Source organism: Ptiloglossa arizonensis, chromosome 6, assembly GCF_051014685.1.
Source record: "Ptiloglossa arizonensis isolate GNS036 chromosome 6, iyPtiAriz1_principal, whole genome shotgun sequence".
Lineage (NCBI taxonomy): Eukaryota > Metazoa > Arthropoda > Insecta > Hymenoptera > Colletidae > Ptiloglossa > Ptiloglossa arizonensis.
The window spans coordinates 23,112,695-23,137,808 of NC_135053.1; the positions used below are offsets into that span (position 1 = coordinate 23,112,695).

The 25,114-nt window shown below is 43.5% G+C and overlaps 3 protein-coding genes across 3 annotated transcripts in view; 2 read left to right on the plus strand and 1 right to left on the minus strand.

Annotated features, from left to right (window-relative positions):
• Positions 1-11,450, minus strand: part of LOC143148359 (uncharacterized) — a 506,012-nt gene extending 494,562 nt beyond the window's left edge. Inside the window, exon 1 of the mRNA XM_076314644.1 lies at positions 11,321-11,450. The gene's annotated coding sequence lies outside the window, so the exon portion shown is untranslated. The remainder of the gene's footprint in view (positions 1-11,320) is intronic.
• Positions 11,451-12,021: 571 nt separating this feature from the next.
• On the plus strand, positions 12,022-12,777 carry LOC143148280 (uncharacterized). Its single transcript, XM_076314470.1, has 3 exons — positions 12,022-12,163; positions 12,226-12,384; positions 12,568-12,777. Exons 1-3 carry the CDS (start codon positions 12,100-12,102, stop codon positions 12,639-12,641), a joined length of 297 nt encoding a protein of 98 aa, XP_076170585.1. The 5' UTR covers positions 12,022-12,099; the 3' UTR covers positions 12,642-12,777.
• Positions 12,778-17,440: 4,663 nt separating this feature from the next.
• The window catches only part of LOC143147972 (dexamethasone-induced Ras-related protein 1), a 90,001-nt gene continuing 82,327 nt past the window's right edge, over positions 17,441-25,114 (plus strand). Inside the window, exon 1 of the mRNA XM_076313758.1 lies at positions 17,441-17,751. The gene's annotated coding sequence lies outside the window, so the exon portion shown is untranslated. The remainder of the gene's footprint in view (positions 17,752-25,114) is intronic.

Consider the following 25,114-nt stretch of genomic DNA (forward strand, 5'->3'; position numbering starts at 1 on the left):
TCATATAATAATCTCTATCCATTTCATATAATAATCTCTATCCATTTCACATAATAATCTCTATACATTTCACATAATAATCTCTACACAAACATATAATAATCTCTATCCATTTCACATAATAATCTCTATACATATTCACATAATAATCTCTATACATTTCACATAATAATCTCTACACAAACATATATAAATAAATAAATAAAAATAACGATAATTAATTTATCAATTTCATAATTTCAACGCCTTCGAACGATAAATCGCTCATTTTGGCAGTGTCTCGTCGATGTTCCGACGAGTGGTAGACCAATAAACGAGACGGAAAATGTAAAACGGCTTCTCTCGGGATACTTAAAAAAAAAAAAACAACACAAAGGTATTCTTGAATCGTTCTACAATTCTTCTCGTTTCTACAGTTGTTTCGAACAACTTCTACAATTCTTCTCCAAGGTGTAAAAAAATCAACGAGAAGGCACCGGCCGGGAGAACGAGCCGCGATATCGAAACGATCGATATTCGTCGAGTCGAAGTTTGAAGTTGATCCCACAGCTAGAAGCCGATCCAGCGATCTAGCGAGCTCAAAGCCCTCTCCTTCGCCACATTACGCTTACGTATTTCGACTCTGGCAGTGGTCAGCGGCTGGCACAGATTACGCTCTGGCGCATTATTATGCGAGAAGCGTACAAGCAAGACGCGTAGGCCGTAGGTGCAGCGGCGAGTATTATTGTCGTTCTGGCAGCTCGCGCGATTTTCGTGATTTAATGCACCGTACACCCCGAGAACCGCTCCTCTTCGCCAAAGACGTGTATACCGCCGCGAGTAGACACGGCAGCCACCGCGATGCGACTCCGCGCTGGACACCAAATATTCATCCATGCTCGTATTTTCCCGCGAAACGTCCACCCGAGTTATTTCGCGAACCGGGACGAAACGATGCTGCTTCGTCGTAGCCTTCCACGGAACGCGAGACTTCCCGGAAACTCGAATCGTCCTTACTCGGTTGGTTCTCGTCAAAATCGAAGAATCTCGAGTAGCACCGGATGATTTCAAACTTTTAGAGTTTGGAGAAGAATTGTTGAAGTTGTTCGGAATAATTGTAGAAAGAAGAATTGTAGAAGTTGTTCGGAATAATTGTAGAAAGAAGAATTGTAGAAGTTGTTCGGAATAATTGTAGAAAGAAGAATTGTGGAACGATTTAAGAATACTCTTGTGTTGTTTTTTTCTAAGTATCCTGAAGAAAGGGACCGCTTCGCGAAGAGGAATAATTTTCAAAGGAACGAAAGTCAATCTTCGATGCTAAAAATTATCTTTCCAGGCGGAAATTATCTACACGGATCGTATTGTGTATTTGTTTCTCGAAAGGTGAATTTTGTCGAAGATTCACTCCGAGTTCGGGCCAATCTTCCCTTCGATGGTCGAAACGTGTAACCGAGATTACTCGAACGCGTGAATATTGCATCGAGATGGGGAAAATTCACGAGCGGGAAATCTTCTGCGCGAAATGGAAGAGGTAGCGCGTTGATCGTGGAACTGTGACTCGAATTCGAGTCACGAAAGTGCACGTGAACGTCCTCGTGATGTTTCGATCGGTGGAATAGTCGCGAGAATTCTTCAATTTTGTGTTTTGGAATCGAAAAACTCACTTGGTACGATTTAACGGGGATTGTACCATCGAGGACGAAATAACGAGTTTCGTACGGCTGGTAATTATTGGGTAATTCGGAAAGTCATTTCGATTTCTTTTTTTTTTGATGGAAATGAAATACGATTTTAGAGTGTACAAACATTTTACTAAGTTCTATATTCTCCATTTTGAGAACCGAAATAACTTTATTATTAATCACCAGATACAAACCGAGTGACCGATTACTCTGGATCCGCGCGTTACAATGTCATTTCGTTTTTTTTTTAATGGAAATGAAACACGATTTTTTTAGAATGTATACAAATTTTACTAAGTTCTATATTCTCCATTTTGGAAACCGAAATAACTTTATTATTAGTCACCAGATACAAACCGAGTGACCGATTACTCTGAATCCGCGCGTTACAGTGTCATTTCATTTTTTTTTTAATGGAAATGAAATACGATTTTTGTAGAGTGTATACAAATTTTACTAAGTTCTATATTCTCCATTTTGAAAACCGAAATAACTTTATTACTAGTCACCAGATACAAACCGAGTGACCAATTACTCTGGATCCGCGCGTTACAATGTCATTTCGTTTTTTTTTTAATGGAATTGAAACACAATTTTTTTAGAATGTATACAAATTTTACTAAGTTCTATATTCTCCATTTTGAAAACCGAAATAACTTTATTACTAGTCACCAGATACAAACCGAGTGACCAATTACTCTGGATCCGCGCGTTACAATGTCATTTCGTTTTTTTTTAATGGAAATGAAATACGATTTTTGTAGAGTGTATACAAATTTTACTAAGTTCTATATTCTCCATTTTGGAAACCGAAATAACTTTATTATTAGTCACCAGATACAAACCGAGTGACCGATTACTCTGGATTCGCGCGTTACAATGTCATTTCGTTTTTTTTTTAATGGAAATGAAACACGATTTTTTTAGAATGTATACAAATTTTACTAAGTTCTATATTCTCCATTTTGAAAACCGAAATAACTTTATTATTAGTCACCAGATACAAACCGAGTGACCGATTACTCTGGATCCGCGCGTTACAGTGTCATTTCATTTTTTTTTTAATGGAAATGAAATACGATTTTTGTAGAGTGTATACAAATTTTACTAAGTTCTATATTCTCCATTTTGAAAACCGAAATAACTTTATTACTAGTCACCAGATACAAACCGAGTGACCAATTACTCTGGATCCGCGCGTTACAATGTCATTTCGTTTTTTTTTAATGGAAATGAAACACGATTTTTTTAGAGTGTACAAACATTTTACTAAGTTCTATATTCTTCATTTTGGAAACCGAAATAACTTTATTATTAGTCACCAGATACAAACCGAGTGACCGATTATTCTGGATCCGCGCGTTACAATGTCATTTCGTTTTTTTTTAATGGAAATGAAACACGATTTTTTTAGATTGTACAAACATTTTACTAAATTCTATATTCTTCATTTTGGAAACCGAAATAACTTTATTATTAGTCACCAGATACAAACCGAGTGACCGATTATTCTTGATCCGCGCGTTACAATGTGCAAATAATAAGAGGGAGTCGTTACAGGACGACGGACGAGATTTGTCACCATAACGTTTAACTAGAATGAGAAAACAAGCGTCTACTCGCAAACGGTGTCTGGTTCGACCTAAATATTACGGAGGCTGGGGCCACCCCTTCGCGTCTCCGTTTTAGAAACAATTCTCTCTCGCGGGTCAGCGTCGTTTCAACGCTGCTTACTGTACTGTATTCGAGACGGTCGGCGTCGCTTGCCAACACCACGACGAGATTTCTCCGACTCGTAACTTCGGGCTAATTAACGAACGGTTCGATCGCGTGGAAACATTGTCTACGTTGTGTTCGTCTCCGATTGAGAAGAGTGCCAAATTAGACGTAGAAGAAAAATTCACGCGAAACGTTCGAGAATGTCTCTCCGAAGTAACGAGACGAGGTTTGTGTCACTGTAGCGAAAGACGATGGAAAATTCTTTCGTTGTATTTGTCTCTGATATACGAAGAATAACCAATTTCGAATAATGATTTCGACGATGAACAAAGTTCACGTGAAACGTTCGAGAATGTCTCTTCGAGAAATAGAGATGAGGTTCGTGTCGCTGTAGTGAAAGACGATGGAAAATTCTTCCGTTGTATTTGTCTCTGATATACGAACAATAACCAATTTCGAATAATGATTTCGACGATGAACAAAGTTCACGTGAAACGTTCGAGAATGTCTCTTCGAGAAATAGAGACGAGGTTCGTGTCACTGTAGCGAATGACGATGGAAAATTCTTTCGTTGTATTTGTCTCTGATATACGAAGAATAACCAATTTCGAATAATGATTTCGACGATGAACAAAGTTCACGCGAAACGTTCGAGAATGTCTCTTCGAGAAATAGAGACGAGGTTCGTGTCACTGTAGCGAATGACAATGGAAAATTCTTTCGTTGTATTTGTCTCTGATATACGAAGAATAACCAATTTCGAATAATGATTTCGACGATGAACAAAGTTCACGTGAAACGTTCGAGAATGTCTCTTCGAGAAATAGAGACGAGGTTCGTGTCACTGTAGCGAATAACGATGGAAAATTTGTTTAGAAGTCGAAACTGAACAAACCTGAGCGTCACTCGAATTATTGAACGTGGACCTAACGTTCCTCGTCGAATTTCTCTGTTGTATTTGTCTCTGATATACGAACAATAACCAATTTTAAATAATGATTTCGACGATGAACAAAGTTCACGCGAATCGTTCGAGAATGTCTCTCCGAGGAGTAGAGACAAGATTTGTGTTGCTGTAGAGAAAGACGATGGAAAATTTGTTAAATTGTTGGAACTGGAGAATTAAAGCGTCGCTCGAGTAATCGAAAGTTGACCTAACGTTCCTCGTCGAATTTCTCTGTTGTATTTGTCTCCGATATACGAAGAATAACCAATTTTGAATAATGATTTCGACGATGAACAAAGTTCACGCGAAACGTTCGAGAATATCTCTCCGAGGAATAGAGACAAGATTCGTGTCGCTGTAGCGGAAGATGGTGGAAAATTTGTTAAAAGAACAATTCGACAGTGAATGAACCTGAGCATCGCTCGAATTATCGAACGTTGGCCTAACGTTCCTTGTCTAATTCTTTCGTTGTATTTGTCTTTGATATACGAAGAATAATCAATTTTGAATAACCAATTTAAAAGTGTGTCAATATCGACGAGAAGAAAAATTCACGTGAAACGTTCGAGAATCTCTATGAAGAAACAACACAAGGTTCAGATCGATGTCCTGAAAGACGATGGAAAATTTGTTAAAAAGTCGAAACTGGACAAACCTGAGGGTCACTTGAGTCATCAAACGTTGACCTAAAGTTCCTCGTTGAATGTCTCCGTTGTATTTCTCTCCAATATAAGAAGAATAACAAATTTCGAGTAACCAATCGAAGAACGTGTCAAAAAACGAGAAATTCCCGCCTAAAGTTCGAGAATGCTTCTATGAAAAAACAACAGAAGGCTCGAGTCGATATCCCGTAAGACGATGGAAAATTTGTCAAAAAGTCGAATAAACAGCGATAAACCCGAGTGCGTAACGTCTCGCTCGAGTTATCGAACGTTGGCCTGACACGTTCAATTTCTCGATCGGTTGCCACGCGATAAAGGCGTTGAACACTGTAAATAAAATAATTAAATCAGAAGAACATATAAACCGGGATCACGAAGACGCAAAGTTCGTTAAAAAACGTGTTACCGAGATGCGAAAACACGACGGTTAGGGTAGAAACGTGAGAAGATGGCGTAAGCGCGCGAAACGTAAAAAGACTTCAGCTGGTGGCTGTACGTCGAACGAGGAACTCGATAGGTGAACGTGATGCACCGATTTTGTGACTCGCGAGCGGTACTGTAGGGCACGAATCAGGAAATCGAACAAACACAAGCACGCGTAGATTTTATCGGTGACAGGAAGACGCTCGCGCAGGTGCGAACGCGATCGCGTGGGTTGGGTCATGAATAAATCAGTTCGACTCGCTGCGCGAACGTACACAGATCGGTGTACTCGCGCGTATCTGTTCGGAGATCTCGCTCGCGAGTAGTCCTAGAGATCCGCTTGGCGAACGAGGCAGCGATATTTTCTCCGAGAATCGGCCGAGAAACGACCGAATGGGCCCGCGGGACCTGTTGCGCTCTCTCGGGGAGTACAATGCGTTTCAACGGAGCGGGAAACCCGACGATTGTCGCGTACTCGTGGGGAAGTATCTTACCAGCGCGAGATGCAACGGACGGAGGGTATGTACTTACTCGAAGGCAACCGGTACCGATTCGAGAAAGAAACTTTTGATTGTGGTTGACTCCAACTGGGAACCCTGTATTTTAGAATGCGGTGCATTTTCACGAACAGGGAGACCCAACTATTGTCGTATACTAGGTTGTTTGATAAGGTTTATCGAATGGTAATACTTATTGAACAGTAGTGTTCGATGGAGTAGTGAAACTTATCGAACAGTAGTGTTCGATGGAGTAGTGAAACTTATTGAACAGTACTGTTCAGTGGAGTAATGAAACTTATTGAACAGTGCTGTTCAGTGGAGTAGTGAAACTTATCGAATAGTACTGTTCAGTGGAGTAGTGAAACTTATTGAATAGTACTGTCCAATGGAGTAGTAAAACTTATTGAATAGTACTGTTCAATGGAGTAGTGAAACTTATTGAATAGTACTGTTCAATGGAGTAGTGAAACTTATTGAACAGTACTGTTCAATTGAGTAGTAAAACTTATCGAATAGTACTGTTCAATGGAGTACTGTTCAATAAGTTTTATCGAACGACAAAACTAATTGGGCAACCTATTAGAGGGTGTCCCGATCATCACCGGTCGATTTACTTTTTTCCCCGAATCGTTAGTTATTGTCAACAGTTATCGTATACTCATAGGTAAGTCTTACCAACACGAAGTACAAACTATGAAGGCAACTGATCGTCTCTCGAAGAGAACTGCTACTGATTTTGGGAAAAATTATTAGTCATCCTTGATCCAACTAATACTCTGTACCTTCTCTTCGAGAGTGTAATGCATTTTAACGTAGGAAGACCCAACAGTTATCGTATACTCATAGGTAAGTCTTACCAACACGAAGTGCAGACTATGAAGGCAACTGGTACTAATTTTGGGAAAAATTATTAATCATCGATCCAACTCACATTCTGTACCCTATCTTCGAGAGTGTAATGCATTTTAACGTAGGAAGACCTAACAGTTATCGTATACTCATAGGTAAGTCTTACCAACACGAAGTGCAGACTATGAAGGCAACTGGTACTAATTTTGGGAACAATTATTATTCATCGTTGATCCAACTCGCATTCTGTACCCTGTCTTCGAGAGTGCAATGCATTTCAACGAGAATGCAATGCACTTTAACAAAAAAGAAGACCGAACCATTATCGCACATTCCGAGTATAGTCACACCAACGCGAGATACGATAATCCAAGACACTACCCAAGACTAAAGAAACATCAACTAACTATTAATCCTACCTAACCCAGACTCGTCACTCCCTCCAAGAACTAAACACTTGCATCTCGCCAAAGAGAAAACCTCTGAGTAACGTGCTCCCAGAAGACATCAAACTCGTACAAACATCAACCCAAAAGTGTCTTTTTCCTCCAAAGCAACCGATACCGATAGAAATGATCAAATCACGATGGATCTAAGGATAAACCAGGATAAGGATCCCGTTTCCTCGATACCGGTATCGAAAGAAATGTTCAAGTGTATCCAAGAAAGAATCACTCCCGTGGATCCTGAATCCTGTCGGTCGATCTGGATCGTTCCATGGACGACAACTTGGTGGAAAAAAAAGAAAACGAAGACGACTCTGTTCCCGTTCCGCGAACCACGACGATGGAACGACGATGGCGCATGGATCCGCGGGCAAAAATTTGAAGAAATAAGGAAGACGTAAAGAGAGGACGGGGAGAGAGTCTCGTCTCGTCTCGTGCGTCGCGCAAACCGTACGTAGGCCCTCGTTTGGCCACGTGTGTGGTCCCGTCGGAGCACGTGTCGGCGAGTTTCAGGACCGTTGGTTTTTGTCGAACGCGGAGACGCGCCGCTCGCTTTTTCCCGTGGAATCCGAAAATTCCACGTGCGCAGCGCGCCGAAAACCGCGATCCACCAATGGAGGAGGGGAGAGGGGAAGAGACGCGGAGGCCCCGAACGAACCACCGGGCCCTCTGTGGCCCGGGTCCGTACATCGGGCAGAATTCGTCCGAGCGAGCGATCGCAAGAAACGCGCTTGTAATTATCGCGGAACTCCCTCACCCCCTCCCCGCTCTACCCCGCGGCTCCAGCGAATCGATCACTGTCAATTCTTGCTCCTTTCTTTCGTCGAACTATTCGCATCGAAGAGCCCGGAAAAAAACTGGCCAATTAAGCGAGGGACGATTTATCGCGGTACATAGTCCTTTTACTCTTTTCTTTTTTTCTGTTTTTTTTTTTTACATTTTTTCCCCGGGGAGTTTTTTTTTCCAGTTCGATCACATTTTTCGTTCGATTATTACCGATGTTCACTTTCGACGGATGAACACGGAACACGGGGAACATGGTGGAAGAGTCCCAGGTTCTGTCCAAGAAAACGGACGTACCGAAGTGGGTGAAGAAGGTTGCGTATACGGTTGGAAAGGTTCTGTGTAAGGTTCGTGCGTATCGTTGTTTGGCGGACCTAGGGTCGAATGTAGGAAAAGGAGAGGGGAGAGCGTTTTATCCTGGGCCTGTTAGTGGACTCATGCCTTAGTCAGTAAGACATCCTAGCAGGCTCTGCCTTATACACCAGGACATTATAGATCGGTAAGAGATTGTATATATACCGATCGGAGCAGGTACGAGAACTTGCGGGAAACGATTGGTGGTGAGTTTCCCTCTGGTGGCGAGAGTGGGTAGCGCCACCACAATTGAAATTGAATTCCACGAATCGAGACACGATTGTGGATCGATGTTTTGTAGGTGATGATTGGTTAAACAACACGAGTGGACGTCTCTGGGCTAGGAGCTCAAGTTACGATTCTTCGAGTCGTGTTCTGGGTACGAAATGAGTTCGAATAGAATTTGGAGTAGGTTTAGGTTGAGATTAATTATTGACGCTGCTCTGGGACAAAATCGAGAACTACCCTCGTAACTGTCGTTTTACGGTTGATACTGATTCCCTACGAGTGTCCCGATTTCAATTTTGCGCTATTTTTAAAACGTTAAATCGATCAACCAGAATTTTGACACACGTCTTCTGGATAGATGGGAAATTAATTGTGGAAATGTACACGGTGGTAAAACGCGTGATAATTATTCAGGTGCGTTACGAAAAATCGCGATCTTTAAGGATTCCGGAACTTTGTAATCGGTACTAATCGCCTCCGATTGAATACTGGATGTCCCGATCGTCACCGGTCGATTTGAAGTTCCCGCTATTTTTCAAACGTTAAACCGACTAACCCGAAACTTAACACACGTCTTCTGGATAAATGGGAAATTAATCGTGGAAAAGTACACGGTGAAAGAACGCACCGCGTAATTTCTCAAATAGGTTATGTCAATTGATCACCAAAATCGTGCGATTTCACAGCTTTGGACTTTTTCTTTGGGATCGTGTCAAATGTAAAATTTACGTCGATGATCCAGAGACAATTTCAAAGCCGAAAGACAACATCGAACATTTTAATCCGAGTAAAATTAATCCGAGTTCATGCAAAAAAGTCGTGACAAAATTTTGCAAAAAGATCTATAGTCCGTAAAAACAACCTAGGTAGCCATTCGGAAGGTAACACGTTCCATTATTAACTTCCAAGTTTGTAGTTTTAAATACAAAAAAAAATATCAAGATTACTTAAACCGTTAGTGTTTTATTCGAAAAGTAAATCGACCGGTGACGATTGGGACACACTATCTAAGTGTCCCATTGGTCGACGCGAAACTTTTGTTCCCCGGTTCCTGGCGAACTGTTCCCGAATTTATTTCGTTTCTCGATTTATTTCGTTTCGTCTCTTTCGTTGGAACGCTGAGAAATTCATAAGGTAAAAAAAATGCATCGTTCCCTCCAGCGCTTTGAGAACCACTGCCACGCGGCGAGGGGGCTGTAAATTTGATTACGAAACGTACGGGTTCGACATTCTTTCTGTATTTAAATAGTTCCGCGTTACGAGTGACGGTAACGCTGCCTCGTACGCGGCGAATCGGCGAAATTTTCGTCTAAAAATAATTTCGCTTCATTTTACGATCGATACAATTTAGACGCGGGCTGTCCTGCGCCGTGTTCTTTTCGACGCGAGATCGTAGGAGAACCGCGAATCATTTTCAATGGCTTCGCCGCGACGGCCAAGACAAAAGTATTTCATAAATATGAGTGGTTTCTGGCACCGTTTTCGCGAAACAAAAATACCGTGTTATGCGTGCAGGCACAGCACAGCACAGCAGAGCACGGGACGCGCGGGCGTCCGCGCATGCGCGTGTGTGTGTGCGCGCGCGTGTGACTCGCGCGACACTTTCGGCCGCGAGTTTGACAGTAAATATCAAAGAAAATCTTCTAGCGATCCGCACGAAACGCGTAATATACGGATACCGAAAGTAACGCTCAAAGAAACCGAGTTAAATTGCCCGTATGTCACTCGTGCAATATCACCGCAAATTGGAATGTTTCTCATCGCGGATAAGTTATACAATTTTGCAACAACGCTCCCGTTTGCGATATCATCGTCCGAAGCGAACAAGCTTGCGTTAAGTCTAACACTGCACACGCTCGCGATTTATCGTTCGTACAATCTATGCCAAAATATTTCTTTCGTACGCTTCAAGGTAACCGTTTTCTCACTGGGGTCGTGATACGAACGAGATCGATCGTGAACGACGATTGAACTTCGCTCGCGATTTCGAATCGTACGATGTTGACGATGATAAAGTAATCCTCGTGTTTGACAATACGAAGATCGCATAGATAACGTCGATCGAACGTTTCGTACGAGTTACGATTTATACACGATCGAATTATTCGCGACTTCGATTTTCATCGAATTTGCGACTCGCGTCGGTTAAATTAGCGAGTTACGTACTGTCGGATATTCGGTGGTTTCGATGGTTACTGTATAGATAGACGAGTGCGTGTTGTGTACGCGCGAGATACGCTCGGGTAGGTACACGTGGAGTCATCTGACAGCAAACGGCGCAACCACGAGAGTATCGAACCTTATCGATGCATCGGTGCAACGTCCAGCGATGTGGGAGGCCCGACTTAACCCCAAAGTGGAGTAAACATTTTTCGAAAATTGCTACCAGAAACTTCTCGATCGCGATCTCGTTCGATTTCTACGAAAAACAAAATGGCCGATGTGCCCGCGAAAAATCCTGGTTTCGTTATCGAGGGAAACACTTAGTGACATAATTGAAGCGAACGCATGTTCCGGATACTCGCGATAGATCTGTTTACAATCGGTCAACCGTGATCGTTTTTAACCACGAACATCGAACGATACGAAGGAAGACAGGACCGCGAATGACAGCATAAAGAAAACAACGAAATCGTTCCACGAGACAAATGCAAAAAGTCGTGCGTGGGAACAAGGGTGTGAAGTAGCCGCGCACACCGTTGATTTTCCGTGTACACGCCTTTTAATTTAAAGAGATTCTCGTACTCACCTGACTGTCGAGGCCCGCCGGGGTCCGTACCGTATATTCCAACTAAATATATTCGATTCCTTTAACACTGAACGTGAGAAAACACCCCTCCAAATCACTTGTCACTAATTAAAGGCCTCGCGGTGGCGGCCATTACTGCCGTTTGGCTGTGACTTGCAACGCTGGTCGCGAGATGGCGATACGGTATAACCGATACAGCATAGCACCCGTATTCGGTTAGAAACTAAATAATGTATTTTGAATTTAAATTCGAATTCTTCGGCGACAAATACGTACTCCGATCCGATTCGAATTCAAGGATTTGTACGCGATTATGTTCGTTTTCGTATATTTATGACAAATCGTTACGGCCGAACATTCGTTGCGAATAAGCTAATTGGTACTTGGCATGGAAAAAAACGTTATTAAATTTTGACGATAAGGAAATTACGTTGCCGATATATCGAATAACGTTTTTATCGCATTGAAAATTCTCTGTTCGTTTCATCGTATAATTTACAAATAACGACGTTTACGAAAATGCTATCTATGCCCAGCTGGAGACAATACGAACGAATATACAGAACATTCTAGAATAATCACGCAACAGAAATTATGATCATTTTCTTGCGATAAATCGCAACTATCGAGTCGATTATCGTATCTGTATATACGTTTTTCCCTTGCGCATCTGAATTTAAATTACCCGCGCGCTGGATCGATCACCGCGCCTCGAGGTCCGTCTTATTTTGCATTCTGTGCAGGTACAGGTTGCTGACAAGTTATCCACAGACGTAATAATGAAAATTTTAAAAAAGGGTGTCCTGTACGATGACTTAAGGAAACTCTACGGACAGACTTTGGGTACGTTATGAAAAGGGAAACTTAACGAAACAAAATTAATGAAAAATTCGCTGATATTGTAGGATACAAAATAAAATATTTTTGTAACGTGGCTATGAAGGAATACCCGGAGATTGTTGCAGCTACACCTCTTGCATTAATAGGACTCGTATTGGGTATGTATTCTCAGAGACTACGAAGTAAACAACCCAAGGAACCTAAATATTACAACGCAATAACCAGTAAGTAATCGAACGCTACTTTCAATTTTTTCATTTAGGTTAGGTTTCATTGTTACGCAACAATTCCAATACACGATTACGACGATAATGTAACGTGGATAAAAAGTGCTTCGATATTATTATAGCTTCGTCGAGCTATTTTAAAAGAAACTGATCAATTTTTTTAATTTTTTTGCTCAACAGTTTACAGGCCCAACGATCCCAGAGTCGCATTCATTAGGAAGGACGAAACATTAAGAGAAGTTGAGGAACGATAAACCAATACCAATGGTAAATGTAATGGAAATAAGCGTAAGCAACACTCTGTTTTGTAAACAGATCCGTATAGTCAAAAGTATACATGTACAAATGTTAAAGAATATAGCGCTATGAATAAAAGTTTCCCCTAGGTGACACGATTTTGTAATACCCTTTTGACTTTCTATTAGAAAACAGATATCGACAAGTGTTAATTTAACAAAGGTTAGTTCGAGTAATAAATATATCTGCCGATGCGAAGCAACGTTGTAAATATTTAAGACGTCCAACCGGTCTATATTAACCGATCTTTAATTGCAATTTAACGAAAGGTTTTCAGACACGAAGATAGATTAGAAAACGAACAATCGTTAGAACGATGCAATGTGGGAACACGTTAAGAAGATCGAATAGCGCGAAAGAATTGAAGAAAAACCGATCGGATTACGATAACTCGGGCTAATTAGTTTCAATTGTTCGTGCAGCGACAAGCACAACGGCAACAATTATTAACCACGATTGGAAAAATTACCGCATAAAAGCTAACGCACGATTTCTTTTCAACGAATTGTAAATATACAAAACAAGATTTCCCTGTCCGATGCGCGAACGGATAAATCGTTACTTTGCGTTGCTTAAAAAAAAACAGAAGCGTTGCAAATTGGTTCGTTTCCCCTATTAATTTTACAAACAACATTACGCGACTATTAATCGCGTTCCCCTATTAATTGAAAAAATATTACGACGATTCTGTACAATTTTTAAAAATGTACAGAATGTACATCCGTCTGTAAATATTGGGTTGCTCGAAAAAACGTTTGGTTTCTTCTTAGCGAAAATGAAATACTATTTTCTCAGAGTGTACAAACATTTTATCAAATTACATATTCTCCATTTTGGAGAAGGAAACGACTTTCCGAACGAGCCCAATAAATCGAAAAATTTCTTTCTGGATCGGTTCGTTCGAAATCCACAATGCAGAAGCTTCGTACCCTCGAAATGAGGAGGGTGAGAAACGTTTGACGCGATTAAACATTTTCAAGGATCGTTATAGAAAAGGAAACGACTTTCCCAACAAACCCAACAAATCTAAAAATTTCTTTCTCTATCGGTTCGTTCGAAATCGACGATGCAGAAACTCCGTTACATTCCACGAAGCTACGTACCCTCGAACTGGGGGGATGAGAAACGTTTGACGCGATTAAACATTTTCAAGGATCGTTATGGGAAAAAAAACGACTTTCCAAAGAAGCCCAACAAATCTAAAAATTTCTTTCTCTATCGGTTCGTTCGAAATCGACGATGCAGAAACTACGTTGCATTCCACGAAGCTACGTACCCTCGAACTGGGGAGATGAGAAACGTTTGACGCGATTAAACATTTTCAAGGATCGTTATCGACGAAAGGACGCGAAAATGAACGAGATCGTTGGCTCAGCGTTCACCCCGTTTGTTTACGTCGACACGAGCAATAACGCATCGCCGTGTAACAGAGCGGTGTTACCGAGGCGGTTCACGCGCGCTTATAGCGTGACAATTACGCTGCCTCTGTGCACGAAAATGTCGCGCGATCGATATGCTAAACGGGGGAAACTCTCGCGGAATATTCATCGAAAGTTTTACAAAAACAATCGTCGAGTCTCGCGTACCGCGCGTCGAACTCCGCGGACATTTACAATCGACCAAAAGGAACGACGAAACCTGGTATACGACTAAAATCGGACGACATTTATTTATCGAGCGAACGTTCGCGATGACATTTCGCTGTGTGCTCTAACGGTCGCGCAAACACCGCGAGCCTTTGTTTTCGTGGAAACGCTTTTGGAAAGTTCGAGCTGCTAAACAGTCTCGAACCGTACCGAAGCGGAATTCTCCGCTCGCGTTTGTTCGACGAAACGACGAAATCTCGTAACCGCTCGTACCGAAAGGAACCGAATTCCTTCGCCGTTACCACGAATTAAAACGTAATTTAACTCGAGAACGAAACAACCCCCGCTACGATCCACCACGGTGCGACTCGAGCGAGAAAACCTCTTGCTCGTTTACTAGTCCGTGTGAACGTACCAATCGTGAAAGTTTCATCGTAGACTCGACAAGCGGAAATCTTTCAGAGATCGTAAGCTGGAACTTAACTCCGAAACATGTAAAAAGGATTCAGGAACCGTCCGCGTGACAAATATCGAAAACATTTTATCGAGTGCCGTTACACGATCTCGAGTGCACACTCGAAGCGGTATTTACGACAAGTGTATACGTTCGTTTGAACCATCGAAAGGAAACGTCGATGGAAAACGTTATTGTTATTTTACGATCCAGTCTTTCTCCAACCCCCAATTTAAACGCGTACACGCGCCCCATCTGTATATCGTGTTCCATGTGTACGTATATTAAATCGATTTTTGCATTTTAGAACGAAGCTGACGATATCGAAGAATTGGAGTGCAACGATTGTCCGAATTTCGGTTATCCGTAGGAGCGATTATCGGGCACGGAACGAGTCGCGTATTTAAACTACGTGTACGGCAATGTTTACACACGGGATTTACAAACTGCGATACCGTTGATATTCAGGAACGGTACGACGTGGGTGAAAATAACACGGTATATCAAATTACGATATTTTATCCGTACTTGACAAAAACGATGACGCGGAAAGACGCGTCAGGACGCGCCGACCTATTTACCGGTTTCAAACGCATTGGATATTGCGATTGAATAGGTGCATCAACAAATACGATAAATACATTGGATATTGCGATTCGATAGGTAAAACAACAAATAGGGCAATTGCATTGGATATTGCGACTCGACGAATGAAACAACCCCCGCGGATGTTTGTTGCCAAGGATGTTCGAAATTCGGATCGGTTGTATTTTTATTGTACGTTTCTACGATCGGGAGAGTATCTTTTCGAGCAACATATGTATCCGTTTATGGAAATTCTTTTAGTTACGAACTAATTCATTCGTGTTCGATTCGACAATGAATTCATTCACTCGTGTTCCATTCGACAACAAATTCATTCATTCGTGTTCCATTCGACAATAAATTCATTCATTCGTGTTCGATTCAACAACAAATTCATTCCTTCTAGATTCGACAAGAAATTCATTCGTGTTCAACTCGATAAATTCATTCATTCGTGTTCGATTCGACGACAAATTCATTCATTCATGTTCGATTCGACAAGAAATTCATTCATTCGTGTTCAATTCAAAAACAAATTCATTTGTGTTCGATTCGACAAGAAATTCATTCATTCGTGTTCCATTCGACAACAAATTCATTCATTCGTGTTCCATTCCACAACAAATTCATTCATTCATGTTCAATTCGACTACAAATTCATTCATGTTCTATTTGAGAACAAATTCATTCGTGTTCTGTTCGACAAGAAATTCATTCATTCGTGTTCGATTCGACAAGAAATTCATTCCTTCTCGATTCGACAAGAAATTCATTCGTTTTCGATTCGACAAGAAATTCATTCGTGTTCAATTCGATAAGAAATTCATTCATGTTCAATTCGGCAAGAAATTCATTCATTCGTGTTCGATTCGACAACAAATTCATTCATTCATGTTCGATTCGACAAGAAATTCATTCCTTCTCGATTCCACAACAAATTCATTCATTTGTGTTCAATTCGACAAGAAATTCATTCCTTCTAGATTCGACAAAAAATTCATTCGTGCTCGATTCGACAAGGAATTCATGTTCGATTCGACAACAAATTCATTCATTCATGAAACGGTTCCCCTCACCCTGACAATTCCTAGTCCTGGTCGCGGCGTTATTCAAACGATAGTTAATGTTCAACGCTAACCATCGAAACGACACAACCGGCGCCTTATTATAATTTCGGATTCGCCGAGGTTCGAGTACCGCGAACGCGAACTCTCGTACGTGTATAGTTACCGAACACGGGGGAGGGTTACCTCGTACCCGTGGGAGTAGCTCGCTGGTAGGGGGAAATATCAACTCGAATAAAACGCGACTCCTCGTAACGTTGCATCCTCCCTGTCCATGAAATATGCAGGGAACAACCCGGTGCTCGAGGAGGCCCCGAGCCGTGGGTGTCGCGAGGATCCGCGGATGCACCGGAGGGTGCATCGCGCAGGATCGCGGGATCCGTGGTGGTCCGTACGGCTCTCCTTGTAACGTGTGCACACGCCGTTACGCGAACGCCGTCGCGCGGATGAAAGCGTGTACCTCGGTAGGGGAACGAACCGGAGGGGATGACGATATCGAGGGAGACAGGAAACCGGGGAGAAACGGAGAAGCCCGGTTAAAGGGCCTGGGAGTAGAGCAACAGAAAGGAGGGAAGGTGGCTTCGAGGAGGACGAGAGAGAGAGAAAGAGAAACAGAGAGAGAGAGAGAGAGAGAGAGAGATGTAGAGGGTAGCTGGTGAAGAGCAAGAGAGAAGACCACGATGGACACGACGCGAGAGTAACCGGGGTGGACACGGAGTATACGAGGTGGATAGAGATGCGAGGGTAGGTGGCGAAGGGCGGGAGGGTTGAACAGGCGTGGAAAGGGGTGTACGAGCAAAATAGAACCGCCGAGGAAGAGGAGGTCGACGCGACGGGGGAGGGGAGAGGAAGGTAGGGAGAGAGAGAAAGAGAGAGAGAGTGAGAGAGAGAGAGAGAAAGGGAGTGAGAGCTCCGCGATACGGACCACCCCTCGGTGGTTTGCCAGTGGTTCAGTCAGCGCTTCGCACCGGCGTCGCTTCTCCGCTCCTACGGTGATCCGTCTCGGTCGAAAGCCTCGTGGCTGGATAATCAGCGTGGCCGTATGCCGCGAGATCAATGAGAGACGTTCCGTACGAACAACAACTCGCTACGTACGCTGCGTGGAACCCGAAAGGTCGACGACATCGTTCCGTGTACAACGAGTGCTACGCGAGAGGTACACGGATCCGGTTTAAACGTCGAACGCCCGGTCTCGGTGGTGCACGGAACAAGTGAACGGATCGTAAGGTGGCAGAGATCGGTGAAACGATCGCGATTCCGTCGGCTGGCCAAACCAGCGACGAAACCGAACTGCTCCTTCTATCCAACCACGGTGCATGTCTCCGCGGACAACGCTGCTCAGCTTTTCGTCCTTCGAAGCTCTGCCTACGTACCTGAGGTAAGCTACCCTATCAACGATTATCGTGAATCGCGCGCGAATCGATCATCGACGAGTCTTGGTACTCGTTTCGAGAGACGAAAGTTCGATATTCCGCTTGGAGAAAAATTCGCGATCTAATGGATTCGAAGACACGACGATTCGTCCGCGAACGAAGAAGCTTCCACGATCCTCGCGGAGGATCAATTATGATCGTCGGTGATCAGTGCCCGGTCCTTGTCTTCGCGATATCGTGGATGGCTTCGAGTCGTCCGTACCATTCGTCTTAATTGTCCACGGTTCGCGAGTTTTCCGCGTTCCTTTATTCTTTGTCGGTTCGAATCGAGCACGGTGTCCTCTGGACGAGCACGGTGCTACGTCACCGGGAACGTTTCGCGATTGTAATACGATTTCGCGGCCCGTTCATCGATCACGCGTTTCCTTTGCGACACGTTCTCGGTTCGATGATCGAGGCGTTCGCAACGCCTACGCGAATATTGTATCTCGATACCTTCCAAACGAAGCTGGTGACGCTCGGAGGACGACCACGAGTGAAATACCAGGGAACGAAACGTTACTTAGATCCTACCCAGAGTTCTCCTCGATCTTCGAGTTCCTCGAGGTGGAACTCGCTCGAAGTATCCCGCGTCAACGAATCGTTCAGATACCGGACTCTCGATTTCCATCGTACGAGGTACCTTTGCGTTTAGATACTCTCGATTTTCAATTATAATAGGTACCTCTGCGTTTAGATACTTTTGATTTTCAATCATAAGAAGTATCTCTGCGTTTAGATACTCTCGATTTTCAATTATAATAGGTATCTTTGCATTTGGATACTTTTGATTTTCACTCATAAAAGGTACCTTTGCCTTTAGATACTTTCCATTTCCAATCGTAAGAAATACCTCTGCGTTCAGATATTCTCGATTTTCAATCATAAGAGGTACCTTTGCGTTTAGATACTCTCGATTTTCAATCATAAGAGGTACCTAGGTACCTTTGCGTTTAAATACTCTCCATTTTCAATCGTACGAGATACCTTTACGTTTAGATACACTCGATTTTCTATCATAAGAGGTACCTTTGCGTTTAGATACTCTCCATTTTCAATCATAAGAGATACCTTTACCTTCAGATACTCTCGATTTTCAATCATAAGAGATACCTTTACCTTTAGCTACTCTCGATTTTCAATCATAAGAGATACCTTTACCTTCAGATACTCTCGATTTTCAATCATAAGAGATACCTTTACCTTCAGATACTCTCGATTTTCCATCATAAGAGATACCTTCGCCTTTAAATACTCTCGATTTTCCATCATAAGACGCACCTTCGCGTTTAGATTACCTCGATACCGATCCAAGGGACGTTCCCTCGCCTCCACGTTGATATATAGTATCTCGTCCGGTCGCGACCACGATCCCCCGTGCTTCGCTCAGAGATCGCGGAACCCGTAGTTGGACGTAGGCCAAATCCAGTGTGTTCAACCAGCGTGCTGGTATAACCGCACGCGGCTAGAAACAGCTGTTAACCCGACTTGTTGCACCGTGGAACAAACGGGTGCCATGTTGCGCACCCCGCGACCCTACAGAACGCATCGGGTCTTTGTTATTCGGCAAGATGCAACAAATCTTCGGGCACGTGCACCCGCTGGAATCCCCGTCCTCGTGCTCCCGTTTCGTTCTTTTCACCAGTTGATTCGCTCGGCCAGCGATGGGATCGATCGCGGCTCGAGCAACCAGGCAAAACGACCCTCGATCTCATCCCGAAACGAGAACCGTACACTGGGGGATGAACAAAATCCTCGCAAGAAGCGAGCTTTGCGTTAATAAAAGTCACCTAGGGTGTAGACAACGATCGTGAGTACATAGGTTTGCGTCTCGAGATCGAGAGGATCGCTATCGCGAGGATTATTGGATAGGAGAACTTTTCTTTCACGAATCTGGACTGTTACTTGCAACGAAGGGTACTGAGTCTTAGGATGTACGGCGTCTGATGGAAAAAATAGAATATTAAGTAAAACAGAAATATTATTACGACACTGGCTACGCAGATCTTCTGGGCTGTTACTTGCAACGAAGGGTACTAAGTCTTAGGATGTACGGTGACTGATGGAAAAAAGACAGTATTAAATAAAACAGAAATATTATTATGGTACTGGCTACGCAGATCTCCACTCGCTTCAAGACTCTATCCGATGGCTTCTCTTGTACCTAAGGTTTTTGGCCTACGTGACCTAGGTTGGATGGCTCGTTAGGACGTAAAGCAAAGGATAGGTCTAGGTTGTGTCACTGTCGTCGAGAAAACTTCACAGTCCCGTCGACTGGCCCATTCTTGTTCAGTAGGACCCCACGTGTCGGGGTAGGTACCCCTTTTTTTTCACACGCACGAGTCCTGGCCAACACCCTATATCAATGTTAGTTACTGTGATATTTTCTCGCTCGATACCTATGTAGACACAAACTACCACCGGTCTCGTAGTTCGAGCCAAAGACACGAAGCAAGATACTGCTAATTTGCCAATAATTTTAATTGAGAGCGGCCATAATTGCCCATCGTGCACGAACCGCGTTTCGTGGAGAGCGTCTATAGTGTCCGTCGTCAGCGAAAGGGTCAAGTTGAACGTGGACAGCATCGAGTAACGTTCGGTCGCGGACCTTACGAGACTCCTACGAGTATCTGTAAACAAGAGTCCAGAACTCGCGAGTACGAGGGTCGAGGGAAGGTAATACCATCGACTTCGTGACTGCGCTTCGAGTAAATTCTGTCGTAAGAAATAACCTAACCCAGACCTGACCCAGACCTTTGAAGATTTGTACACGTATCTGTAAACACGAGTCCAGAAATCACGAGTACGAGGATAATACCATCGCTTCGAGTAAATTCTGTTGTAAGAAGGAACGACACCCAGACCTAACCTGTCGTAAGAAGTAACTTAACCCAGACCTGACCCAGACTTTTGAAGACTTCTACGAGTATCTGTAAACACGAGTCTAGAAATCATGAGTACGAGGGTGGAGAGAGGATAATACCACCATCACGAGTAAATTCTGTTGTAAGAAGGAACGACATCCAGACCTAACCAATCGTAAGAAGTAACTTAATCCAGACCTAACCCAGACCTTTGAAGACTTCTACGAATACCTGTAAACACGAGTTCAGAACTCACGAATACGAGAGAATACCACCGTCTTTGTGATTGCGCTTTGAGTAAATTCTATCCACACCCAAACCTAACCCAGATCTAACCCAGACCTAACTCAGACCTAACCCAGATCTGAACCAGACCTAACCCAGATTTAATCCAGATTTAATCCAGATCTAACCCAGATCTAACCCAGACCTAACCCAGATATAATCCAAACCTAACCTAGACCTAATCCAGATCTAACCCAGATTTAATCCAGATCTAACCCAGATCTAACGCAGACCTAACCCCGATATAATCCAAACCTAACCTAGACCTAATCCAGATCTGAACCAGACCTAACCCAGATTTAATCCAGATTTAATCCAGACCTAACCTAGATCTAAACCAGATTCAATCCAGATCTGACCCAGATCTAAACCAGATTGAATCCAGACCTAACCCAGACCTAACCCAAAGCAATCCTCGTAAGCTCAGACTCTTCCAGCGTAATCGACCGTTTCTACGTGCTCGTGGAAGCTTCTCAAAGTCCGTAATGAATAATACGCGGCCGATGTTGCCCTTTGCAGTTCCGCTTACGCGTAACGTTGCAATTCCGGTCGAAATACTCGCAAAGGAGCCCGAACGTTCACGAGTACCTAGAAACGCGATTCTGAGACCCGGGAGCGAGAACACTGCTTTCGTAACGAGGATATCCCGTCGCGAGAAATTGGAAAGTAATCTTCCGTTACCTCTTCTTACACTCTTCCAACGCGACAAACCATTTCCGTACACCGATGTTCGAGCTTCTCGAAATCCATAAAAAAATAATACAAATTTCTTGATTACCATCCCTTTTCGAAATAATACAAAGAAAGGATCGCTCGTCGCCCGAGATTCTCTCAAAATTCAAACATCTCGGCTACTCTCGGCTAAAAACGAAAAGAAATCGAAGAAATTGCGCAATCGCTGTTCGATCGCGAGCGTTCGTTTACATTTATTCGCTCGAGGCTAAATAATTGCCCTAAGAAGATTACGGAGACGATCGCTACCTACCGAGATTTCCATCCCCGTGTACCGACAATATTCGTAACGCCATAGAAACTCGCCAATCTCGCGGATCTACGTATAGGTATATACTCGGCGCTTCTTTCTCCTTTATTCAAGGGAGAAGGAACTTTTACAATCATCGCGTCGGTTGCTCGATCGATACGTTTCCATCGATGCGTCTTCCATTCTTCGCATTGTTCCCGTTGAAAATTATTCAACCCACCCACCCTCACCCCCGGAGTTCGTGGAACTAAATATATCCATCGAACCGGTTAAAGATTAAATTCGAAGCAGCCTCCCGGGCCGGGTCAGCTTTGCTCGAACAGTGCACTCTGTATACCGTTTCGCGCAGCCCGGTGTGTGCTCGCGGAGATTTCCGAGTTTCCGGAACGCGTACAAATTCGTCCGCAGTGCACCGGCCACGGACTGCTGGATTTACGATTGTTCGTCAAGGTGGATACAGTGTTGGAAGTATAGCAAACGTGGTGCACGAGCTGCCCGGTCCACTCCCGGTTCAAATGTCAATGTCGAACGCACGCCAACCCTCGCGCCCAAGAGGACACGAACTATCGTCGTTGAATTAACAAACGCGTAAAAATCCCACCGGGTCGATCGTAGTGTGTACATCGGTTCCAAACAGAAGAGAACGAAACGAAACGAAACGAAACGTTATCCGCTTGGCCCATGAACGCGAGTCCCTTTCGAAAGTAGCGAGGATGAAATTGAAAGAATTATTTCACCGCTATCTGAACCAAATGGATATCGACTGGATAATGAATGAAAATTAACGGGAATATTATTGTACTGATGCAACTGTAGAAGTATATTGCCAGTACCTTAGTAATAAGATATCTGATTAACTTTTAAACGCATATGGTTGCAACAGAACTGTATTTATTCTTCGTTTACACGGATGGTATAGGGGACCCGTTTCTCGTCCGTTTCTGTCGCTTTTTCATTTATTTATCGGTGTCTACTTACGAGGGAAGTAACTTTATTAACGCTGGAGGAAAGTTACGCGTTTAAGGATCGAAAGGCTACTTCCGTTCGATAACAGATCGTTCTCGAGGTCTTCGATCGAGGAAAGGTCTCCGATGTACAAATCTCTAATAACGGGAAAAAAGAGGATCTCGCCGGGATGGAAACTGTACAATGGAAAAAGAAGTTTTATTCCCAGAGAGGGAACTCTGAACTCCGTCTCGCGACTAACCTCGAATTAACTGAGCACTGGTGATTGCAAACCGCGACGAAACGAAACCACGGAGACGATTGTACGTTCGTTGTTAAATCTCGCGTAAAATTTGAAATTTCGCGATGAAACGCGCCGTTGAGATTCCATCGAACGAACGACCGACGATACGTGTCCCGATGATCGTTGGAGCGACACTTTCGCAGGGTGAGCGGGTCCTGGAGGAAAAATCGAAATCGTCGCGAGGACGTTAACCGAAATCGGTGCTGTAACTCGGACCCCCATCGAGTTCCCCGTTCTCGTTTCTCCTCATTGATTAGGCGGCCGTCGAAAAAGCCGATTGGCCGCGGCCACCCCACGACGGCACTAAACGCAAGAACGAGTGCGCTTTCGCTTCGAGAGGCCTCTCCGTATCGGTGACTCTCCCATAATCAGAATGGCACCGTTTTACGATGGTTCGTGAACGATGGATACGCTCGACTGGAAGCCGCGATAAATTTATATTGTCGCGAGAAAGGGGGAGTGAACGTAAAATCGATCGTCGAAACGTATCCGTTTTCATCTCGGAGCAACGATCCTCGAACTCGCGGGCTTCACTGTCTCGAACTACGTTCACTGGCTCGAACAACCTTCACTGGCTCGAACGTTCACTGTCTCGAACAACGTCCACTGACTCAAGCAACGTCCACTGTTTCGAACAACGTCCACTATTTCGAACAACGTCCACTGTCGCGAACAACATCTATTGTCTCGAACAACGTTCACTGTCTTGAACAACGTTCACTGTCTTGAACAACGTCCATTGGCTAGAACAACGTCCACTATTTCGAAAAACGTCCACTATTTCAAACAACGTCCACTGTCTCGAACAACGTCCACTGTCTCGAACAACGTTCACTGTCTCGAACAACGTTCACTGGTTCGAATCACGTCCACTGTCTCGAACAACGTCCACTGTCTCGAACAACGTCCACTATTTCGAAGAACGTCCACTAATTCGAACAACGTCCACTGTCTCGAACAACGTTCACTGTCTCGAACAACGTTCACTGGTTCGAACAACGTCCACTGTCTCGAACAACGTCCACTGTCTCGAACAACGCCGAGACCGTAATCGAACGAGTTCGTAGATCCTCTGTACGGTAACACGAACAACACAATTTTACCAAAGCAACGCGATTACAATCGGATTATTAAATATCAACGATATACGGGAACTCGGCGCGCGAAAACGAATCGGAAAAATAAAATTGTTTCGTACGAGGTTTCGTTCTCGAGGAAATCGATTTTGCAAATACTCGAGCCACGCGCCCGCGCCCGCGCGCTTCACTGACTCGGTTCACGGACCTCTCCACCTGTCCCCGTCGTGTACGTGCGACAAAACCTACGCAAAATTAATTACAAGAAAACAATGTTTCTCTCTGGTGAACTTGTCCCACCGGAGCGACGCGACGCGTGCAAACCCGATGAACATTTACATCAAGATTACACCGAATTTTAACAAATTCGGCCAAGTGCCCCGTACACGTTCGCGATCGATTAATTCGTAAATTAATCACCTTGTGCGAAAAAAACTGGGTTTCCTCGTTTTCGATTCACTTCTTCGCGTAGTTCTCTGTTCGCTCGATACTCGAAACTCACGTGTAATGATTATTTCGCGCGTTAGAAAATTTCAAACACGAAAGTTCGACATTTTACAATTTCGCGATCGATTAATTCGTGAACAAAGCCCTGTGGATGAAACTACTGTTCTTCGTTTTCGATTTATATACTTCTCTAATGGCTCAATACTCGAAACTCGCGTGTAGTGATTATTTCGCGCGCTAGAAAATTTCAAACATCAAAATTTGACGTTTCACAGCTTCCTGAATCTATTTAAAATTTAATCACCGAGTTATCGTTCGGAGGTAACACTCGTTCCCGTATATTCGTTACTGGTTTACGCACTCAAGTCCCTCGTTGTAAATTTCTCGATTCGATTCTCGTCGAGCTACACGCGTAACTTAACATCG

Excerpts from the sequence above, each read along its gene's own strand:
- LOC143148280 (XM_076314470.1), top strand. The coding sequence starts at position 12,100 with ATGAAAATTTTAAAAAAGGGTGTCCTGTACGATGACTTAAGGAAACTC. Across the intron at positions 12,164-12,225 it reads ACTCTACGGACAGACTTTGG|GATACAAAATAAAATATTTT; the intron begins GTACGTTATGAA and ends CTGATATTGTAG. Across the intron at positions 12,385-12,567 it reads ATATTACAACGCAATAACCA|TTTACAGGCCCAACGATCCC; the intron begins GTAAGTAATCGA and ends TTTGCTCAACAG.